Source organism: Branchiostoma lanceolatum, chromosome 2 (assembly GCF_035083965.1).
Source record: "Branchiostoma lanceolatum isolate klBraLanc5 chromosome 2, klBraLanc5.hap2, whole genome shotgun sequence".
NCBI classification, from domain to species: Eukaryota; Metazoa; Chordata; class Leptocardii; order Amphioxiformes; family Branchiostomatidae; genus Branchiostoma; species Branchiostoma lanceolatum.
Genome location: NC_089723.1, coordinates 22,841,722 through 22,864,397, shown reverse-complemented (window position 1 = coordinate 22,864,397; position 22,676 = coordinate 22,841,722). Strand labels below are relative to the sequence as shown.

Sequence of the window (22,676 nt, the reverse complement as noted above, 5' to 3'; positions counted from 1 at the left end):
ATATCAGCATTTAAGATCGTTCACTTTATTGTTTTTACCGAGTTTCCATGTTTTCCTCTGAACTTCTTGGGGTATTCGATCAATTTCTTTCTTACTCACTGCCCAAAGACGTTCAGTGGGGATAAGACATTTCAACTGTATCCCTTTTGAATGCCCTGACTGTTAACGTTATCTCGCGTTGGATACCTTGTATTTGCTTGAATAAACCATTAATATATCGATTATACTGATTTAACCAATAAATCATTCAATTAATATTGTTGATTATTGTACATCAAGTCGAGTGTTGGGCCTCGAAACGAATGTATACGTATGAAATATTTTTTTAATGAAGATGATGTCTGCTTGTCCTCTAATAGTTTACACAGCCAACACCCAGTGCCAGGAGCAGCCCCAGTTGGTAGGGTCGTCACCACAGGACAACGAGTGCATCGCCATAGCAGACGGACAGACGTACAGGACATCTATCGAGGCAGAAGCTCTCACATCTGGCGCTGTGTATGTTATCTTTGTTCATTTTATATATCATCAGTTCCAATGCTTGAGATGAAAAGCTGTCTCACTAACTTATTGACATGTTTCACTTTTTTCATTTCATCTAACTTTTGGGAATTTTAAGTAGAATTTGTGTCTCATTTGTCTTTAAAACTACTATTTATTTGTAAAACATATACATTAGACATTTAGAAACGACATTTGCTTGCTGACAGACAAAAAAAGTCACATTGATAGAGAGCGTGTATTCAAAACCCTCTTGGTCACAAAATGATCATGCAATGTAAAATGAAATACTTTTTTGACAGATGAATACATATGGTAACTATTATTGTGTGCTCTGTTGAGTATGTAAAGTAGTTTAGAGGTCACTGACTAGAAATATTTTTTTCTGGCTAAATTGTAATTCTGCAGGGTTGCTGAAATCTTGACTGTGTCACCACCGGGTTTGACCAAGTCACAGCTTCAGACAGATCCAAACAATGCTCAACGGTCCCACGTTAACATCACCTGGACGCCTGACCAATCACAGAGAGGACAGCACATCTTCTGTTTCCATGCAGAGGACACAAACGGGTATGAAAGATGTCTTAATCTTATATTCATACAAACTTGCCTTCCTGCCTAAGTCCTTGACCATGAACTGTTGCCCATTGCCCCGTTATGTCCCTCCATGTTGCCCAGTCCAGGGCCCAGGACCTAGACTCTGTTGCCTTTAGACTATACATAATACATTAAAAAAAATACAACAAATGAGTTGACTCTTGATTGTAATACCCTCGATATCGTGCAGATGTGACGGAAACAACGAACATTTCGAATTATATTCACAACTTAGAAATCGATGTAATATTGACAATTGGGACTTTCAATTTCCATGCAGCTTGACTTCCGAGCAGCGATGCGTCACCCTTCTTGTGGGAGGTAAGTAATGTAGTGGTTTATAAATACTATATGATTCTTAATTCAAGAAGGGAAATATGCATTTCAAAAGCGATGATGATGATGGTCATGATGATGATGATGGTGGTGATGGTGATGATGATGGTTGCGTTTCATGTGACTGTTTCAGACACCTCTCCGGATGCGGTGCTTCGAACACTGACGCCTGCTGGTGTCATTGATGTCACAAACAGGACAGAATGGAGCATCGAGTTTGATACAGAGGTACAGTCACTATGAAATTGCAAATGCAATTTCAAAGGTGTTAATAACTAACCTAATCACGGTAAAAGTTGAAAACTGACGGTTACGTATGGGACTTTGATGATCATTGTCTCCAAAGCATTGTGTTGGATACTGTAAGCCATCATAAAGGCAACACTATTTTAGTTTCTTAGCTTTCTTATACTGGCTTCTCTTTTTCCTTGCGATGGATACTATAATAGGTTTTACAAATTATTTAATATCTACTTTTTCCAAAGATCCAACGGCCTTCATCTTCGAGGTACATCCGGTTCTACAACAGCAGCCAGGTCTACGTCATCAACACCAGGACATCCTCAGATGTGTCAATCAACAACCGAACCCTGACGTTCTGGACACCGCCGTACACATTCGACGCTGGTGATTACTACATCCTCGTCGACCAGGGAGCAGTGGTGGGACTTCACGGCTGTGCTCGAGAGGGACCGGCGTTTCTGGGAATCTATGACAGAAGTGTGTGGACGTTCTCAGGATTGAAAGACGGTACGTCACAATGTTTTTTGATAAGGACCTCATTTGTATGAATTATGTCAATTGATCATCTTCTCCACCCAAATAACACAACTTGTTCAAAGTATGAAAGTCTTATCTCAGCAAAGAAGGCTGCAAGAATGAAATCATTTACAATTATGGAGTTATACTATTTTGCCATTATTATGCAAATCGCATAATTGATATCTATTTATATTCCTTTCTTTCTCAGTGACACATGTCACGTGTTTGAGAGTCCTATAATGGAATGCAGCGGACTTTCTTCATTGATTATGTAAATTAAATACTGATTCATGATGGGAATAACTAAAGAAGGGGTGGATGGATCGCCATGATATCTATTGTGTAGATAGCTTAAGTAAAGATTGACAAGATAACATGCTATTATTACTTAAGCTATCTACAGAATAGATATCATGGCGATCCGTCCACCCCTTCTTGAGTTATTCCCATTCAAAGTTTGAAACGAAATTGGCTCCTGCAGTTCCAGGCCGCTAGGAGGGGGACACTTACACAACTAACTCTCCTTCCCAAGAGCTATCTACCACTTAAAAATTATGACCATAGCATGTCTAGAACACGAGATATCAAACCCTGAAACTCTGCTACCGGGCCGTACCATAGCAAACCTAAACTCTAATCATTGCAAGAAGACCTATCCACATACTAAGTATAAAGACAATCCATTCAGGCATCCTTTACAGACGGACACACACAGACAGACAGACAGACAGACACACACACACACACACACACACACACACACACACACACACACACACACACATGCACACGACCGCTGACGAACCGGCGAAGGTAATAAGAAGTATTATGCAGTTGTTGCATTATGCAGTGGTGACAGCTGGTGCAAGAGTCCTTGTGATAGGCACTCACAGGAGTCCGCAAGTTGCTGTATGACTGAGAGACATGCGCCACACCCATACAGTAGTCGAAACGGTGCTTTATAAGCAACATGTGGACCAAAAGTCACTAACCTTACCTCGAAAAAGTACATTCTTCTCCACATCCAAAGTACTGCCAAATAATAGTTTTGGCAATCAATGTCGCTCTCAAGCTGCATAATCTGGGATTTGTGGGACAGTTTCAGAGTAACATCCTGTGTTAACACAACTTTTTGAAACTAAATCTTTCAATCAAACCATTTCAAGGCATTTCATAAAAACGAAGAAACATTATTATTAAAAGTTGGTGTGTTTTCTGATGAAGCTAAGGAAAATGAATAATTTGGTTAAAAAGATTCACATGCTGGACTTAGAAACAATCTCTTCAATTTTTACAGTCTCAAACTTTTGGACGCCCTTTGATTTCGCCTTCGACGGCAGTTGTAACATCTGTAACGGAGACAGATATGTTAAACGGAGTGGGTACAGCTACGGAGGTCGACCTCTGTATGTTGGCGTCATACTCTGTAATTCTACTCGTTACAAAATCCTAATGAGTGACAGTCTGTCTGGAACCTTCCGTAATATTGCTGACGGAAGTGGGCATGGAGAAGACCATTGCGAGCTACTTGGCGCTTCAACGGATCCGCCGTCATCAGCTCTGGATGGTGACTACTTGACCTGCCACGGAGAGGGTGAGCCCATCGACAGTATTGATTCTTTGATAGTACGTAGATCATCGTAATCAGGATAATGTCACAGTGTATAAAACATTTCTCTGCAACCCTTCGATTCAGGCATTGCAAAGGTGAAAATGATTTTAGAACTCGTGTCAAAATATCAAAATATCTACGGCTTCACAGCATTCCTATTTTCCCATTTGTAGGCTATTGGCGATCTGGTCGTGGACAACAGTTCAACTTCGGAGCAATTGGAAGACTTTCTATCAACTCAAATCTCTGGTATGGACGGTGGTACGAATGTGGCCTTACCATAAACCCAGGCAAGTACACCGCATGAAATAATCTATGTGTCAATTCAGGTGCGAGACAAATACCATTCTATCAAAATTAAATTTTAGAAAATATCCTACAATCATGATCTCTAACGTACGTTACTGTTACTTTAGAAATAGACTTAAGTATCACTGATGTAAATCAATACGATAGAAATAAATGTGCTGCTTTGAGGGTTCACAAAACCTTTAGGGCCTGTAGATGACAAAACCTTTAGGGCCTATAATCTTAATATGTTTTTTTTCATCATTTTTCTTTCGGTGTACTTTTTTTCAAAACCCCTACTTCATAAGCAAGAATACGGAGTTATAACCGAAGTTTGGTGATGTTCTTCGCTTTCGTTATTACTGTTTGCTCCGCTTACAGGTATCAGCCTCCGTCTTGTAAACGGGAGCATTGACAACGAGGGAACAGTGGAAGTTTGGCACGGCGGTCAGTGGGGGACCATCTGCGACGATTCGTGGGACCTTAACGACGCTCGTGTGGTCTGCCGTCAGCTGGGCTATCCTGATGCCGACGAAGCAAGCCACAGGGCTTTCTTCGGCCAGGGATCAGGACCGATATGGATGGACAATGTAGCGTGTGCCGGTAGCGAGACGAGTCTGTTAGACTGTGGTCATAATGGCTGGGGCAGTCACAACTGTGGTCACCATGAGGACGCAGGAGTCGTCTGTATGAAGAGTAAGCAGAGTTCCTGACTTTTACTGACTCACAACTGATTCATCCTCTCATGCAAGTGCCACCTCTTGTATATTACACAACGCGTTATATGGAGTACACATACATAATACGGATTGGCTTGAGGTCCTGGGAATAGAGACTGAAGCAATGAAAATGACGGAGAGTTTCATAGTCTAAAGTGCCGGAATACAGAAGCCACCGTTGTCGAACAAAACTCGAATAACTCTTTCTTTGATCTGTATCATATAGATAATGAATCCCCCTTGTGAAGCTAAATCTTAGTGAATATTTCATGACTGGATTGAATGTTTTTCTAAACTCAAAGTCCATATGTCTAAAGTTTGCCTTTGTCTTAAGGTATCCGTCTTGTAAACGGGAGCAGTGACAGCGAGGGAACCGTGGAGGTCTGGCACGACGGTCAGTGGGGGAGCATCTGCGATGACTCTTGGGGCCTAAACGACGCTCAAGTGGTATGTCGTCAGCTGGGGTATGCAGATGCTGATGAAGCGAAAGGCTCGGCATTCTTTGGCCAAGGATCAGGACCGATATGGATGGACGATGTAGCATGTACCGGTAGTGAGACGAGTCTGTCAGACTGTGGTCACCGGGGCTGGGGCAGTCACAACTGTGGTCACTACGAGGACGCAGGAGTGATTTGCAGCACACGTATGTTACACATGTTTTATCCGATCTAGTTTACTTTCATTAAGTCATGTTGATTTGATTAAATGGATGACATCTACGCGCGTATATATTTTCGTCCGTTAAAAATGTTTTCGGCCTTGCTGTAAATCATACAAAGCAGCTGCAAAATATACGCTGTACATTGTACCCAAAAATATTTAAGAAAACGGATACTAATATCGTAGAATGCCAGAATCAATTCCAAGGTCAAAGACAAAGATGTGGAAGAACAAAAATGAAGAATCTACTATTCGGTATGCCATACTCTGTGTGTTTAGTTTTGTTCATTCTTCCTGGCCACGTAGATTTCATAAAGATGGCACATTTTTTGCCCAACTGTTTTTATTCGCACGCTCGCATCAGTTTTGGGGTTCCCAGAGGATGTCATCCATATAATCAAATCAACATGGCCTTAAATAATACTTCAACATTAATGGGAGCACACTCAGCACAGTATTGAGTAACAAAATGGAACATGAGGACTTAAAGGATGACTCAACACCAAACGACCATTTCTTTTATGAATATGAAATCAAAAAAATGTATAATTTCATTACAGATTAACAACAAAGGAACCATTTGATATCCAGTTAGACCCCCATACCACTTGGACGGCGCTCTCGCCGCGCTCTCACGGCGACCTCAATTTGGCCAGATTGCCGCGAGAGCGCCGAGAGCGCGAGAGCGCCGTGGGAGCGCGGAGGGAGCGCGGCGAGAGCGCCATGCGCGCCATACACGCCATGCGCGCCGTCACCTCGGCGATGGTTTTGAACATGTCCAAAACAGTCGCCGTGAGCGCGCCGAGGATGGCGATGGGATCAAAGGACCGCAGCAAAGGATCAAAAGGCCGCAGCGAGCGCTCAACGATGATTGAATGGTTTTATTTGTAGTTCAAACAAGTATCATTCTTGAAGTGGTATATCTAGAATTTCTAGGAATTTTGTGGTCAAATCATAGTTTTGCTCATGTGTAATACAAATTGGCGAAAAACTACTTGTTTCCATTCAAATTAAACTCCTTCCAATTCTTATAGTCAGTTGGTCGAAAAGCGTTTCAAAATCCTGTGATTTACGTTTCTGTTATAACGAAGAATGATAAACTATATTTATTGCAAACAGTTAACATGACAGACAACGCAGAAAAAACTACTAGTAGTAAAACATATATATAGCTTAAGACACACACTGAGCGACCGTGCAGCGACTAAAATTGAATCTGTTTTCCCCTTGATTTTATCATTCAAATATGATGCAAGAGGTGAAGGTATGTTTGAGAAGACAACAAAGCACACAAGACATTAAAAAAATTCGTTCTTTATCTCTGAAATTCGTTGAGTGATCTGTGAAATCTTTGGTCGATCATAAAAAGTTGCCGACATTTGACATTTTGGTCGCGCTGAGAGCGCGCAAAGATCGCCGTAGAGATTCCACTTGAGCACGTTTTCCAGGAGTTCGGCCCTCTCACGGTGATCTGGCCAATTTTAGGTCGCCGCGAGAGCGCGGCGGGAGCGCCGTCCAAGTGGAATGGGGGTAGTACTGAGTAGTACCAACACTACCCCACCCCATACATACTCATATTTAATGCATGGCGGGAATCGTCATATTGGGATAATTGCTGAAGAGCCAGGTCAATTTTTGGGTAATGCAATACAAAAATTAAGTTGCTAAGTCGTAAAATTGATGAAAAACCATCAACACACACACTGCGCAAAACTTTTAACTTGAGGAAGTGAAAGTGATCATTAAAATAGATTTAGATATTAACACAAATGCAATTAAGGGTTTATCTTCTCTTTTCTTTAGCGACAACACCCGCCCCCACCTGTGACAGAGCAATGGACATGTTCTTCGTGCTGGACGGGTCCGGCAGTGTGAGCAGTGCGGAGTTCAGTCAAATGAAGACTTTCGCTGCTGACGTGGTCAACACGTTTGACATCAGCCCGACTACCACCAGGATTGGCGCAGTGCAGTATAGTAGTTCGCCACGGTGAGTACAATTAACACAGTCACATAATATGCCTGATGGAGTGAGCTACAACAAGTTTTATTTACAACTTATGGTAAGAAACCTCCTGTGCACAAGAAGACTGGATTTACTATCTTACCCATATTAGGTCATCACTACTCACGAGTAAGTTATTTTGTCCGTGATAATTCTACTTTTTTCTTATGTAGTTAACAGCCAGGACTCTTGAAGTTGTGGAAGACAGTGTCAATTTACCAATCTACCGTTTTAAGATGACGTGCTTGGTTATCTTATTTGCAGCATGCACTTCAACCTTGGAAATTACGCAGACAAGGGGTCTACTATGAACGCGATCAACAATATTGGCAAATTGGGAGGAGGCACACAGACCGGAGCAGCCATGGAATTCACCCGTACAAATGCTGCGTGGAGGGCTTCACCAGTTCCAAAAGCAAGTATACTCATATCACTAGTGAATAGCGATCCACGGGCAATACACGTAACACATGGAACATACAACCAGATATGCACGTTATAGAAGGGAAAGTTGTTGATAATTCCGCATAATGATTTTGACCAGAGATCCAATGTTTATAAGATAAGAATAAGTTTCTTTTAGCTACCGGTTCATATGTGCCTTGCCCTTGTTCAGGACAGACATGTGCAAGTATAACAATAGATGCAGTCGAAAAGTGGAATACATTTCATTAGTAAATGCCCTCATTATGAGGTTGAAAGAAAAAAAAGTCACCACAATTTCTCCGATATTTCAGCATTCTAGAAAACCATCAAACCCATTTACCTTTTTGACTGTTACAATATGCGCGCTTTCCTGTGTAGCCTTTAGGCATGCATTTGCAAATGAATAGAATAAAAGTTAACTTCCTTATACTTTTTATAGTGTACATACTTCAAGCCAGAGAATCATATTGAATTGTACCATATTGTACCTCTTGTAGGTGATGATTGTAGTGACCGATGGTCAGTCCGGAGACAATGTCCAGACCCCGGCTCAGGCCCTCACAGCGGACGGAGTGTCCGTGTACGCCATCGGTGTCGGTAACTATAACAGGACTGAGCTGGAACAGATCGCCAACGATCCAGGGAACCCTGGCAAAGTGATAGGGCTGCACAATTTCAATGCTTTGACGCAACAGATTGACCAGATTGCCGCTGTAGTCTGCCACGGTGAGTCATATATATCCCGCAACCTTCATAAACACATCATAAACCATGTACCAAAATAAAAATACAAAAACAGACAATCAAGTAACATGTTTGTAAATGTTGACAGGGAAAATGCAAGTAATGGACAATGACTTTTTTCAAGCCTTTAAGGCCTTGTTTTGCTTAGTGTTTTTTTTGTTTAACATTTTAATGTCTTGACCCCAGATGAATGTTCGTCTCAGCCCTGCCAAAATGGAGGCCAGTGTATCGATGGAGACAACCGCTACGAGTGTCAGTGTGCACCTGGCTACACCGGTGTCAACTGTGAGACACGTGAGTAAACATTATGAAATTATTCAGAAGGAAGTAGAATCTGTTAGATTCATGTTAGATCCAATACTTTTAATGTAATTTTTTGTTGATTTTGTCCTTGTAATTGATAGTTGAAGTCCAGTAAAACCCAATTCAAACTAAGTAGCCTCTTCCATATGAATTGGAATGCCTGTCATGTCTCAGACGGCTGGTTCTCTACCACCTCTGAACTCTACTTCTTGTCACTCCCACCATTCTGACCTTTGGTCACACCATAATCTTTCACTCACTCACTCACTCACTCACTCACTCACTCACTCACTCACTCACTCACTCACTCACTCACGCACTCACTCACTCACTCACTCACTCACTCACTCACTCACTCACTCACTCACTCACTCACTCACCTTATTTCTGCCATTGTACTGAGAGTTTTTATTTCATCTGGTATGTTTGTGTGTACGTAGTGGACGGCGCTACGTGCGAAGCTTGGGGAGACCCGCACTACACGACATTCGACGGGCAGGTGCATCACTTCCAGGGGTCCTGTGACTACGTGCTGGCCGAACACTGCGGCAACACCACCGACTTTAGGGTAGAGGTCACCAACGAGCCGTGCGGCAGCAGCTCCCGGGTGTCCTGCACCAGGGCCGTGTACTTGGACGTGAAGGGATACAGGGTTTCTATCCTGCAGGGCAAGAAAGTTTTGGTAGGTTTCATTACCTCCATGAGAAATGGAGATATTGTTTTGGTTGTCTTGTGACTCTGTGTGTGTTTCTAAAGATTTGTGGTCCGCATCACTTACGAATGTCTAGCTAGATGGATTGTGATGATATCTAATATGCAGGTAGGTCATGGGAAGACAATGCCAAAGTTTGATTTTAGTCTCCCGGTGGCTTTCTTTTGTACTGTAACATAACTTTCGGTTTTTGTATCTTTTGTCATGGACATGCTGTGGTCTTGTTTTTTGGTGTCAGATAGCTTTTGATGTCAGGAAAGCGTGAAGTAGCTTTGGACAACTTATGAGCTTAAGAACAGCATTCGTTGCATTTCAAAATGATCTATGATATTCAAAGTACAGTTATCAAAATTCAAAGCCGTTGTATGATTGACTGGAATTATAAAAAAAAGTTTATGCAGGAACTTTCCATTTCCATTGTTGGTAACTATTGTTGACAATACACATGTAATGTATTTTCATATGCTTCAGGTCAATGGAGTTCGCTTTACTCCACCGTTCAACCTCAATGGCACCATCTGGGGCAGCTACAGTGGCATGTTCGTACTTCTGAAGACTGACACATCGGTCAAAGTCTTTTACGACGGCTCACATTATGCAAAAGTAAGTAAAAGCTTGTGGCAGCTGTGTTTTTGTGTCAAAGTACTTCAATTTTTTTAACTTATACTGAGAACGCACAATTAGTTTCCTTCAAACTCAACTCTAGGGACAAACAAACTATTTTCTTCGTAGGAATCGGCGATTTTATCATGGAACTACTCTATAAAGGGATGTTGTCTTACCCCACAAAATAGCAAAACACCAACATTGGTGTCAAGCTCACTAAACAACAACATATGTAGTAGAACATCTTCAAACACTTATGCTGTGTACTTCTTTAAAGCACAATGCTCAAAGGTAGCCTCCATTGTAATTATAAAGACGTTTCTGAACTCGTTCGGAGAGAGCTGGGCCACAAGCTGGTCAAGGTGGGCCTCTTATCTTCCATGTTAAAACAATGGCCTTTGATTAGATTTGATTTATTGATTTATTGAAATGAAAATGTACATTTCATGGTCTCGGTAAACTAGTTCACGGTTTAAACTGCGGATACGTAGTGTGAAGCATCGGCGGTAATCTGTCAAAGCTGAGAGCCCCTGAGACATGAAATATGTCTGGACATGGTATCAATCATAGTCTAGACGAGAGCTGTTTACAAGTTAGGTTTTTTTTCATCTTTGACCTCGCGCATGCGCGGTACAAAACGTGGACTGACTTATGTTATCCATTTGTATTAATATGTCTTACATTTTGAGCAGCTGTTCGGGTGGTGGAACCGACGATGGCCTGTCGACATCAGCGCCTCCTGGTGTCTGCGACCCTGTACTGCAGCAGACAGTGTCAGGTCCGACCATGTGCGGCATTATAACCGAGCCCAACGGTACGTTTAGTGTTTGTGAGAACGTCATCGATCTAAGCGTGTTCTACGATACCTGTGTGTTTGACGTCTGTGCCAACAGTGGAGACGCGGTACAACTGTGCCAGAACCTGGAGTCTGCGGCCCATGCCTGTGTGGCGGAGATGGCGGCGGAGTTGCCGGCCGCGGGTCTGTCCTGGAGGAGACACGACCTTTGCCGTAAGTTTGACCAACATTATGTCATTAGTGGGAATTATCCCTTTTCACGTACCATTGCTAAAATATGCTAAATTGACAAAATTGTACATCTAGAGTAATCTTGATTATATGCCACCCAGTGACTTCCAACAAGGAATAGAAATTATTGAATCCAAAGTAAGATATTTTCAATTGGTAAATATTTGATTTGTCTGTTTTATTAACAAGCAGGTTCTTTCACTTTACTTTACTCAAATACATTTATTACGTATTTTCCCGAAACTTCTATCCAACTTGTTTTGTACAAAACATCTCTACTAGAAATGTCAAACTTTAAAATCTTGGATATTTTTGTCGATAGTAGACGATGAGATGATCTGTAAGGTTTAGCTGATGCGTTCTTTCTCCCACAGCCTTGTCATGTGGACCCAACAGCACCTACTCAGCCTGTACCAGTGCATGTCCTAACACATGCTCCAGCCCTAACACTGAAGCTAACTGTGTGGACATCTGTGTGGAAGGGTGTGAGTGCAACCCCGGGTTGGTTCTGAGTGGAGACTCGTGCATACATCCAAATGAGTGTGGATGTCAGCGCAACGGACGGTACTTTGAGGTAATTATGAAACTAGCAGATTTGTCACATTACGATTTTTTGACAGTATGATTTTTATGCTGGTGTGTTATGCCGAACGGCGCTTATGCTGGCTGTATAGATACAGACGATCGAATGGGAGAACTAATTTCCATCAATGGGTATTTTGATTACATGGTTAATTGAAACATACCTATCAATCCTCACCCAATGTCAGGTAACAGGAAATAACTTACAGTAGCATATAGAAGCAGAATCTAAGATACCTTAAGTGATTATGTCCTTATCACAGAGCAGGAAAAGTAATCGGCTGTCAAGTCTGCAAGCTCTAAATTGCATTTCTGGGAGATATACGCCACCCAGTGTTCTCTCGATCGTCGCGCGATGTTTAGAGACCAGATGATGTTAGTAGGTCTCCGAGCCCCGTTTGATATGAAGGGGTAGATTTTCTGTTAAAAAATATGTCCATGTCTCTGGTGATTTTTAAAACTCGGTGACCTTCTTGCGATCAACAAATCAAATACAACCGAAGCTCATCGACTGTGTAATAGGTGCTTCAACATGGTGTAAAGTGTTTGACGCGTGTGCACCTTTTTCTGTAGGTTGATGACGTTTGGGGCGAACGAGGGAACCTACAATGTACCTGCCGGAGAGGGGGAAGCATTTCGTGCACTAGCATAACCTGTGAAGACGAGTTCACATGGACCGTGGACAACTATGACTATGGATGCTCTTGCCTTCACCAGCACCAATGTACAGGTAGGAATCTCAGAATAATTTTTGGGACATGTGAAATGTGGTCAGTTATTTTAGACTTTTGAATTTTAACTGGAGTCCGTGTTTTGCTTGACTGAGACATTTTTACATTCTAGATCCAGAGAAGCCATCTGATCTGACTTTGGTGTCCGCAAGTGAAACAACTATTGAGGTTTCATGGTCACCCTCACCATTCACTGACCGGTATCATGTCATGGCCACAGCGCTGGGTAATCGGCACGTAGGTATCCATTACCTGAGGGCATTTTTATCTGTTTCTTTTTTTCATTCTGACACCAGATAACCACAATCAAGTACTATTCAGTACTGATTTCCAGCAGTAAAGAGTCAATGAAGTTTTTAAAAAATAACGATCACTGCATGAGAACCTACCGCTTGTCTATGATCATCATGTGTGTTTTTGTTTGTTAAATCCAGTGGACAACTCCTAGCACCAACTACGCCGTCATCTCAGGACTTGATCCAGGAACAATGTACAACGTCAGCGTTTACTCCAACAGAGGGTCGAGGCAGAGCAACGGTGCTGCAAATGGACAATTCGCAACAGGTACAAGAAGTCGAAAGTTATTCAAATATAGTTATAAATACTGTCACGTTGCTGTAATTTAAGGTTACCGTAAACTTTGCCAGAAACGTTAAAGTCACATGTAACCATCTTGTCTACTCTCCTAGATGTGGACGCGCCGACCGGACTACAAGTTGACCACGTGACGTACAACACCATCAGTATCTCCTGGACTCTACCACGCTCTACCCTGGTGAGGTTCCGGGTGAGCGATGCCCCGGTAGGCGGCAGCAGTCGCGACCTCTACCCGCCGCCCGGTCCCCAAGACACGTCGGCCGTCGTTACAGGACTGGTGTCCGGGGTACAGTACAGGATCACGCTTGTGGCCATAGGGTTGTACGGGGAGAGCGCTGAAACCACTATCACAGCAACGACGGGTGAGACAGTTGTCCCTATACTGTTCAACATAGCTTCATGTAAAAGACAGCGTGTGATCTTATTGATAGTGATTTTCGGACTATTAATGCTCACTGAATGCAATGGTGGAAAAAAAAAATCTATGATAAGACCATACCACCATGAGCTCCCCTTCATAGTGATGGGAGTGTTTTTTTACCCGCCCAGTTCATTAGCGCATGCCGGGGAATATTACGGGTTGGTTTCAATGACTAGTATCAGTAATATAATCAGAAATGCTGGTTGGAAAGATAGGCTGTCACAGAAAGGCCAGTGCTTTGTCGGACTTAAGCCGGTAAAATTTTGTAAAAAATTATCAAGTGAAGGATTGCCTTTGTCTCAAGATGTTGAGCATTTGATATGTGCTATTCAAAACTGTTAAAGACGAACTTAAAATCACCATCATCAATAATGTTACAACAATGGGCTTTAATGTAATCACACATGGTGGTAGCTTCTGGTTTTTTAAACGGGCGGAATACAAATTATTATTGTATTGTCACCAACCTTCTAGCGGACTCCAGGTAGAACTGTGTGAATTTTTTGTAACACTAATGGAGATACAAACAAACAAACAAACAAGCAAACAAACAAAGAATTCTTTCTACCAGAATCCGGACGTGGATCTCTAACGTGCGACACATCCCTAATGCGCGTGGTGTTCATGAGAGAGGTGCTTGTTGGCGTCGACGTGGACACCATGAGCCTGCGTGACTCCAGCTGCCGTGCAGACGTCAACAAAACGCACGTGGTGCTGACGGCACCGCTGAACGGATGTGGGACCACAGCTCAAGTAAGTCTTCGTCACACAATTTGTTTTTAGATTATTGATTCCTACGGGTAAATTTGGCTGTCGCCGCGTATGCAGTAAATGTTCTATGACCTTACTCTCAAAGTAGGGGTTCGTCTCCGACTGGTTTTGACGTGTTTTAGGCGTTTTTGAGGCTTTCTAATTGTCCCGTTTTCTTTATGGCACCAAGCTTGTAAAAAAAGAAAGCCCGACAAAAATGCCTAAGAACACGTCAAAACCCAGCCGAAGCCGAACCTCTGCATTGAGAGTAGATGACTGATCATTCAGCAACCAAGTTAGATTTGTGTGACCCTTGATTTTATAATTGAAATATGGTGCACTTTAAAAAAAATCATGATTTGAAAGACAAGAAAACCATGAAAACAGTTTAAAAGGTTGTTATTTATCTATATAATTCTTTGAGCGACCTGTGAAATATTTTGTTGCTCAGCGTTCAATGCTTCTAGTACTACTAGAAACGGGGCGTTAGTAAAAGAAATCCATAGTTTTCTCAAAAGTGACAACAAAACGGCCGTGACTAGTTTCCTCAGGTTGGTATGTCAGTGAATAAAAAGACTCTTCATACACAATCAAGTGCTTTATTCCATCGACGTTTCGGCGATCGTGTGTCAACTTCGTCAGGGCAGTTCTGACTGGTTGACATTGCACTACAGCTCAGATAGGTGTCGCTGCTTGGATGCGGTTACAAACGCAAAGTATTTACATATATACCTAGATAGTTGATGCGATGCTGACAACATAATGCTCTCTAATTGTAGGACGGGACCGATACCTCCAAAATATCCTTCACGAACGAGGTTGTCTCCGGCGCTCCTGTCACAGACGGCGTCATCATCAGGGACCTTGAGCTACGCTGGACGTTCCGCTGCGATTACGTCCGAGAGGACGTCGTGGGAGCGGGACCGATCCTGTTTCCTATCCCGCTGCCAAAGTAGCTATTGTTTCATTAGTTATTTCAAAGTAGAGATCATGCTTTGTGAGATGCCATTATAACGATCTGATACCTTATACTAATACAATAATGATTATATCAGCATGAAAGAGTTGGTAAGATACATTATAAAGGAATAAATTCCTCACTCCTCTAGACTTTATGCACGTGTGACGTCAGCAATGTGTCAAAAGTTGTTGGAATTCGATATCACGACCCCCCCCCCATCCCGGTTGAGGGAATGTAATAATAGTTAAATTGTAGCCTCCTTCGATTCGCAGACTTTTTGAAGCGGCGGCGTTTATTTCTTTGGGGGAGCATCTAAGCTCAAAAAGTCTTCGAAGGAGGCTAGTTAAATTGTACGCCTGGTATCGTGTGGCGTAACGGCAGGGTGTTTGGCCAATAACCCAGCGGTCGTGGTTTCGGATCCCCTGACGCCACCGATGTTGTGCCCTTTGGAAAGGCACTTAATACGACGTTCCTCATTCCACATAGGTGTAAATATGGGTTATCGTTTACTGTACGTGGCACTGTTAAAATTAGTCATAAAAACTGAGTGCAGTGCCACGTCGTCCCTGTCTACAAAATAAAATAAAAAATATGTACCTAAGGTCAACTCTAAAGCACAACCCGTTGTTTTTCATTTCAGTGTTACGATCCCCATTGGGAATGGGTCCTTCACATTCAGCATGAATCTGTACCACTCCGAGGCATACCTACGGCCGTTCGAACAGAGCGAATTTCCTGTCAAGGTATAGAATTGGCTAAGGTTTTATCATATTTATTGTTTGCATCACTGCATGACATGATATACACAGATCTTGTGTCAAATGTAAGAATCATCTTAAGGACCACCAAAAAGTGGTCACATTGTCCAGGTGGTCCTTATGTATGTAGAGGTGTGATTGTATTTTTGTATGAAAGTTATCAACAATGTTTGAAATTACTGTAAATGTTATATTTGTCACGCTTCTCCAACTCTTTCTTAGTTTAGCTACCTGCATATGAGCATGGTTAACACGTTTCCTTGTGTGTGTCTCTACAGGTTACGGTGAATCACATGTTGCACTTCGGAGTGGCAGTGGCTTCTGATGTCTCAGGAGTCGTGCTGTTCGTCGAAAACTGTAAGGCTACACCAACCTCCAACTACAATGACGCCAAGCAGTACTTCATCATTCGCGATGGGTGAGGAACAATCTTGTTTTCTTGCCGAGATGGCAACTTTTCTCGCTGTGGACAACTTAATCGAACGGCTGAATGAAAATGAAATGGCTCTTTTTACGAGTACGTTTTAAGAAGGTGAACTTGAATCTATGATAAATATTTATGTTATTGATAATTTTACAGCTGTGAAGAAGATGACTTCCTTGAAGAGTTTGAAACGTCGGATCCAATCTCTCGCCGATATGCCATCAGAGCTTTTAGGTTCATCAATGAAACAATGGTGGGTTCTTTCTATGTCCTCGCTTCTATGTCCACAGATCTGCTGACGCATGCATTGTATTAATGAAATCATACTATTCAATGAAATCATACTAACCGCCCTTTTTTTGCCAGCGCCATTAATCAATGTCCGTAGAGATATCGTTTTGATGTAGATAAAATCTAAGAAAAAAATGACAATACAAGTAAATCGTGCCATGTTCCAGTAAAAACTAGTGGCTCGTTTGATGTCATTGTAAAAACAGCGTTTTTTCCAACAGTAGTAGTATACTACAGTAATACTGATTCAAACAGACGAGCATTAACCGCCTGTCAAACACAGGTGTACCTCCACTGTGACGTCATGGTGTGCCTGGCGGATGACCCGGACTCCCGCTGTTCGAGGGGGTGTGAGCTTCAGCCGGCACGGCGCAGGCGTGAGGTGTCAGCCGAGATGCCGCCGCGCGCAGCCGTGGTGCAGGGGCCGATACTCGTCGTTCCCGAGGAGACCACTCCCGTTCCTCCTGGTATGGAATGAGCATGTTTATGGTTCCAACTGCGCATGTGCAGGAAGGGCAAAATGTCGAAGGCCTTTGAGGCATATGAAAACACGTCTTGACACGTATCAAACATATTCTCGACAAGAACTGTTTGCATGTTAGGGGCCTTTACCTTTGACATATTACCCACGCTGCATCTCACCGCGCAAGCGCAGTTGGAACCACGAACAGGGTTGTAGATGTATGCCAAACAATAACAAGTACATCTTTACTGTTAATAAATAGTAAATGTAACGTGTCAATTATCTATTTTGCTCATATTTATTTACAACAAACATTGCTTCATTAACTTCATCATGGTTTTGAGAATGTGACTTACGGTAACGTTACTGATAACTGTCCAGAGTGTCCAACGGACTGCCACGAACACGCGTTCTGCAGTGCTGCAACAAAGACCTGCGTCTGTGAAGAAGGTTGGGTCGGCAACGGTGTTCATTGTGAAGGTACGTTTCTCTCGGAGCTTTGAAAAAGTCGACAGTAAAGATTGATTGTACCTATAAGCATGCCCCTTTGCCATTTGTCAATTTTTGCACAACGCCTTTGATATACCGATGTTGCTAAAGTGTGAAGTATTGCACAACTCTGCACATCATCGTGTCACAAGTAGTTGTCTTGTCATAGCTAGATGCAAAAACACAAATAGTGGAAAGCCGCTTAGTTGTCCTTGTTCCCGGTGCCTGATTCAGAATCGCATTAGACGTTGAGGCATATTTATCATTACAGATATACTCTATATCATCCCTTGAATGTACACACTCTTGGTGTAACTCGTATCCTATCTGGTTTATTGAATACGAAAATGACCAATGGTTGCGTGATCGGTCTATTTTCAGAGAAAGACTTGGACTGGTGCAGTATCATTACCTGTGACGTCACTGACAACCGTCGGTGCAGAAACACGGAGGGAAGCTACGTGTGTGAGTGCAAGCCTGGATTCATGGAATTCAACGGGAGATGCGAAGGTAAAATCAGAGTTTAGAAACTGCATTAACTTCGAACACAAACTGGCTATTGACCTTTTTTCTGCACAAAGATTATTAATACCATGTTAATTAACGTTTTAACTTGACGAAACATAGATTTCAAGTTAGATACTAGTTTCTATCAAAATCCATAGCTAGAAAAATAATAAAGAATGGCCAGATTGATAGATAACATGCGACGGAGGATAAAGTCGGAAAGAGGAGTACACTTTGAGCATTGCTCAGTCTTTTTAGCCACTATTTCCAGCAATCTGTGGAGTCTAGCAGAGACTAGCAGTAAGTAGCATAACTATTGTATGGGTATGGGTATGACAAAAAGGAATAATCCGGCCAGTTTGATTGATTATGTACAATTGTTATCACAGTTAGCCGAGCGTATCAATTCTCCATCCGTCTGCAAGTTAGGCAGTTTACTGACGATCTGGAGAACAAGCAGAGCGCTGCATTCATAGCCTTGGTTACCGAGGTCACACAGACGGTACGAGCGTGTAATCCTAACATTATTACCTGCATGAAAAATGGACATATTTTTATGGGTGTGTCAGTCTGTCCGTGTGTGTGTCTGTGTTTCCGGATTGTTGTAGTAAAACTTTAGAACCTCTTGGTTTATTGCAATGGTATTTGAAATGTGGTTAGGTGTTGGGAAGACAAAGGTGAAGGTCGATTTTGAGCCCCCTGTTATTTGATCATGGTACTGCAGCAGAACTTCAGGTTTTTGTATCTTTTTTCCTGGATATGCTATGGTCTTGAATCTCTTGATTTTCTTTAGCTCCAGCCTTTAAACTCAAGTAATATTTCACGTGTTTCCCCAGATTGAGGAGCTTTTCTATCAGACGGACATGTCTGGTGTGTTCCTGGGGATTGTAATCCTCGGGTTCAGGAGCGGAAGTGTGGTGGTCGACATAAGGCTTAACATCCGGGAATCGGCGGACGAAGAGCATGGTCAGGCTCAGCTGACTGCGGCGTTCCGCGACGCTGTGTCGAGTCAGAACGGAACACACCTGGACATAGACAGGGATTCCGTCGAGATGACAGGTTTTTATTTATTGTTTTGCTTGATTGTACATACAGTAAAAGTAACAAATTGTGATGATAAAATCAAAACATGCGCAGGAGGACCATGAACATATTGGCATTTCTTTGATCCTCCCACAGTTGGTACTATTTAGAATACAGGGTCACAATTATAATTCAGATATGAACCAAGGTCTAAAATGAAATGAAGCAATCCTACTATGAAAAAAAAGACAACTGAAGGATACGATGATTAGCTTAACCAACCAACCGACTAGCCAATTAATGAAAAAAGCCCAATACAATCAAAGTTGTCATTGAATCAATAAACCCTCTGTATGATATATTATTATTTACTTTATTTGAATATGCTGCTGACATAAACCCTGAGGCTGATCTAACATTTCAGGCTTTTATTATTGAAGATTACTAGTAAAGTCACTTTATACACCTAATTTGATTATCTCCTTTTATTTGGGAAAACAATATGCCATACAACTCTACCTTTTCTTCTTGGTATGATCCAGACTATAACGAGTGCTTAAGTACGGAGAACCATGACTGTCCGACCGAGGCCTTCTGTGTGAACACGGCGGGATCCTTCACCTGTCAGTGCCGGGAGGGGTACAAGGATCAGTCCGCTGCCCAGGGTGAAAACCCCGGAAGGATCTGTGTCTCAACTGGTAAGCTCGAGATTTCGCATGGAAACTTTAGAAGCTGGTCGAAAGCTGGACGACCGCACAGTGCCCAAAATTGAATTTCTTTGATGGTAACTGATTTCAGAATTGATATCTATCAGTGTCGAATGACTTCAAATGTAAATGCCATATAATACATTAAACTCGTCTAATGTTTTAGATTACATAGCAGTATTAATGCACTAATGGCCAATCTTATACTCTTTAAGGCGACGAGTTCCCAGTGACGTGGGTTGCGGTTGGAGGCGGGACGTTGGCGGCCTGCATTGTAGTCGTCATGGCAACGTGCCTGTGTGTCCGCAAACGCCGTAAGCAGGGACGCAAGAGTAAGAGAAGGGATGACATGGAAGGTTAGAAAACTAATGCTAACAATAAATGAAACTCAAGTCCTTAAGTCCACGTCGAATAATCATACTTTATTGCTCTTTCAACATTATTCTTTATTTTGCGGAACTACTGATTTTTAAAAAGGTCTGTCCATTTCTAATTCTCAACACTGTTACCAATCCTGCAGCACATGACAACGTGGCGTACATCAACGCAGAGGGAGTGCAGGGCAACTCTTCTCCGGCAGTCGGCGCTCCGATCCCACTTTGCTCGCTGACTTGATCTGCTGAAGAAAAGCAAGAGGAACAGTTGAGAATATTCTTCAATGGACTATATTTGCGTGTTGAGATTTTCTAGGAAACAGCTTTTGTTTTCATTATTTCTTTTTTCTTTGTTTAATAGTCGAATGGAAATAACACCTTAACTGCATACTATTGAGATCCGGTTGTTATGGGACAATAGTCTACATACGGGGGCTAACTTTATTTGATGTAGGACAATAGAAATAAAAACAAGTAATCATCGATATATAAACGTAGCTTCAAATATTAGTCGGAGTGTGTACGCTTACCATTAAAGGCCCTCTATGTAACTTTAGGTGAAACCAGAAAGTAGATTTTCCTACCATTTCTTTACATTTCTAGTTAGATCAACCCTATAGAATTACAAATCAATATCCAGGGAGTGATGTTACAACATCATTACAACATACAAATGTGTTTAAACTGTGATCCTCCAACGGCCACAACATGTATGGCCACAGATCATCAGATAGCTGAAACTAACCATCCAGAAGTATGAGACCAAAAAAATAAATTTTTTTTAATGCTGAAAAATGGTTGAACATGTCATTTACGATAAGATTAATTCATAAGAATATTTTCAATTTTGGCGCCCAAAAACTACATGGCAGGCCTTTAACAAAATTAAGTAGATTAGAAATACATTGCAAGGTGTGCATATTGTAGAGTACCATGCGGAATTATGTAAACAGACGTAATGTTGTTTTTTTAATTTTGTGTGTAGTAGGTGCAACGTAACCATTAGTCCTAAGGAGATATATATCCTTAGGACCAATGTATGGTATATGGTTTTAAAACAAACGTGTCAAACCTACCATTTACAGTAGAACTGCTATTAATTTGTTATCGAGCATCGCTAGGTATCTTATTTCATAAACACGATGTAATGAAATTAAAAATTATGACAAACACACGCTTATTATGATTTTACAGATGATTTATCTTTATACTTAACATATAGTTAAAACCAAAATAAACCTAACAACCACATACGTTATGTTTACCTTCACATGGTCTTTGTCCCCCAACTTCAACAATTCATCCCCAATCCTCCTTGGAATTTTTGTCAGCAAACATTTGTAATATCTTCAACATAAAGTTTTGCATTTTGGTTTCAATCCGTCCAGAGAGTAGTCGTGGAATTATACCATAATGAAAGAGCTCCTCTAGATTGCGAACATTTGTTGGAGGCATATATATACATTCTCGCCACTTATTTCTTTTACAAAATCATGTTTGTTAAATTTTCTATTTCTACTTCCTGTGTCTGTTCGTTACTGTTAAACACAGACATATAGACAGGATCTTTCAATGCCAGTTTCCAGCTTGCAGGAGCGAAGAATAATATCATAGGAGATCCGATGCGTCTAAAAATGTCAAATTTTCCCCTGACACTTTCAAGGGATAGTAAATTAAAGTAAGTCTGTAAGATGACGACACAGCTATATTCTGTGCAAGTAATGATCCCAGATGCATGAAAAGTACATTAAATTCAGAGCTTAATAAGATAGCTTTCTGGTTAAAAGCAAATCGACTAACGCTCAATACTACAAAGTCAAAATGGATGTTAATGGAATCGAGCATGAAGACAAAAGCTTCTCCAGATTTGATCATTATAATCGAGGATAATGCTTTAGAGATGGTTACTTCCTATAAATATCTGGGAGTCATTCTCGATTCGAGCCTAAGCTATTATAACCACCTGGATGTGGTGTGTAGTAAGATGGCACAGCGCCTTGGTCTGTTAAGGCGGAATTCGTTGAGTGATCTGTGAAATCTTTGGTCGCTCATAAAAAGTTGCTGACATTTGACATTTTGGTCGCGCTAAGAGCACGCAAGGGTCGCCGTGGAGATTCCTTTTTCAAGAGAACGTTTTCCAGGAGTCCGTCGCTCTCACGGCGCTCTGACCAATTTTAGGTCGCTGTGAGAGCGCGGTGAAAAGAAATTCACAAAAGCTTTCAAAAAACATATTTCATAGTGGTGTGAGATTGTCAATTTCTTGTTGTAAGCCTGTATAGGGAAGCCATTTTAACTGAGGATTC

The 22,676-nt window shown here is 41.7% G+C and overlaps 1 protein-coding gene across 1 annotated transcript in view; it reads left to right on the top strand.

Moving 5' to 3' along the window:
• LOC136426931 (uncharacterized) overlaps positions 1-21,547 on the top strand; it is a 38,649-nt gene extending 17,102 nt beyond the window's left edge. The window contains exons 7-41 of the mRNA XM_066415651.1: positions 360-498; positions 910-1,071; positions 1,379-1,419; positions 1,568-1,662; positions 1,920-2,184; positions 3,494-3,790; positions 3,982-4,098; positions 4,478-4,792; positions 5,150-5,458; positions 7,279-7,462; positions 7,742-7,892; positions 8,401-8,629; positions 8,834-8,941; positions 9,391-9,632; positions 10,134-10,265; positions 10,546-10,559; positions 10,961-11,277; positions 11,670-11,869; positions 12,451-12,607; positions 12,721-12,845; positions 13,043-13,172; positions 13,298-13,567; positions 14,198-14,379; positions 15,156-15,328; positions 15,978-16,080; positions 16,374-16,513; positions 16,676-16,772; positions 17,094-17,277; positions 17,655-17,753; positions 18,144-18,272; positions 18,659-18,771; positions 19,106-19,328; positions 19,835-19,990; positions 20,215-20,355; positions 20,520-21,547. Coding sequence (XP_066271748.1) covers positions 360-498; positions 910-1,071; positions 1,379-1,419; positions 1,568-1,662; positions 1,920-2,184; positions 3,494-3,790; positions 3,982-4,098; positions 4,478-4,792; positions 5,150-5,458; positions 7,279-7,462; positions 7,742-7,892; positions 8,401-8,629; positions 8,834-8,941; positions 9,391-9,632; positions 10,134-10,265; positions 10,546-10,559; positions 10,961-11,277; positions 11,670-11,869; positions 12,451-12,607; positions 12,721-12,845; positions 13,043-13,172; positions 13,298-13,567; positions 14,198-14,379; positions 15,156-15,328; positions 15,978-16,080; positions 16,374-16,513; positions 16,676-16,772; positions 17,094-17,277; positions 17,655-17,753; positions 18,144-18,272; positions 18,659-18,771; positions 19,106-19,328; positions 19,835-19,990; positions 20,215-20,355; positions 20,520-20,614 — 5,834 coding nt within the window. The 3' untranslated portion in view covers positions 20,615-21,547. The remainder of the gene's footprint in view (positions 1-359; positions 499-909; positions 1,072-1,378; positions 1,420-1,567; positions 1,663-1,919; positions 2,185-3,493; positions 3,791-3,981; positions 4,099-4,477; positions 4,793-5,149; positions 5,459-7,278; positions 7,463-7,741; positions 7,893-8,400; positions 8,630-8,833; positions 8,942-9,390; positions 9,633-10,133; positions 10,266-10,545; positions 10,560-10,960; positions 11,278-11,669; positions 11,870-12,450; positions 12,608-12,720; positions 12,846-13,042; positions 13,173-13,297; positions 13,568-14,197; positions 14,380-15,155; positions 15,329-15,977; positions 16,081-16,373; positions 16,514-16,675; positions 16,773-17,093; positions 17,278-17,654; positions 17,754-18,143; positions 18,273-18,658; positions 18,772-19,105; positions 19,329-19,834; positions 19,991-20,214; positions 20,356-20,519) is intronic.
• The last annotated feature ends 1,129 nt before the right edge of the window (positions 21,548-22,676 follow it).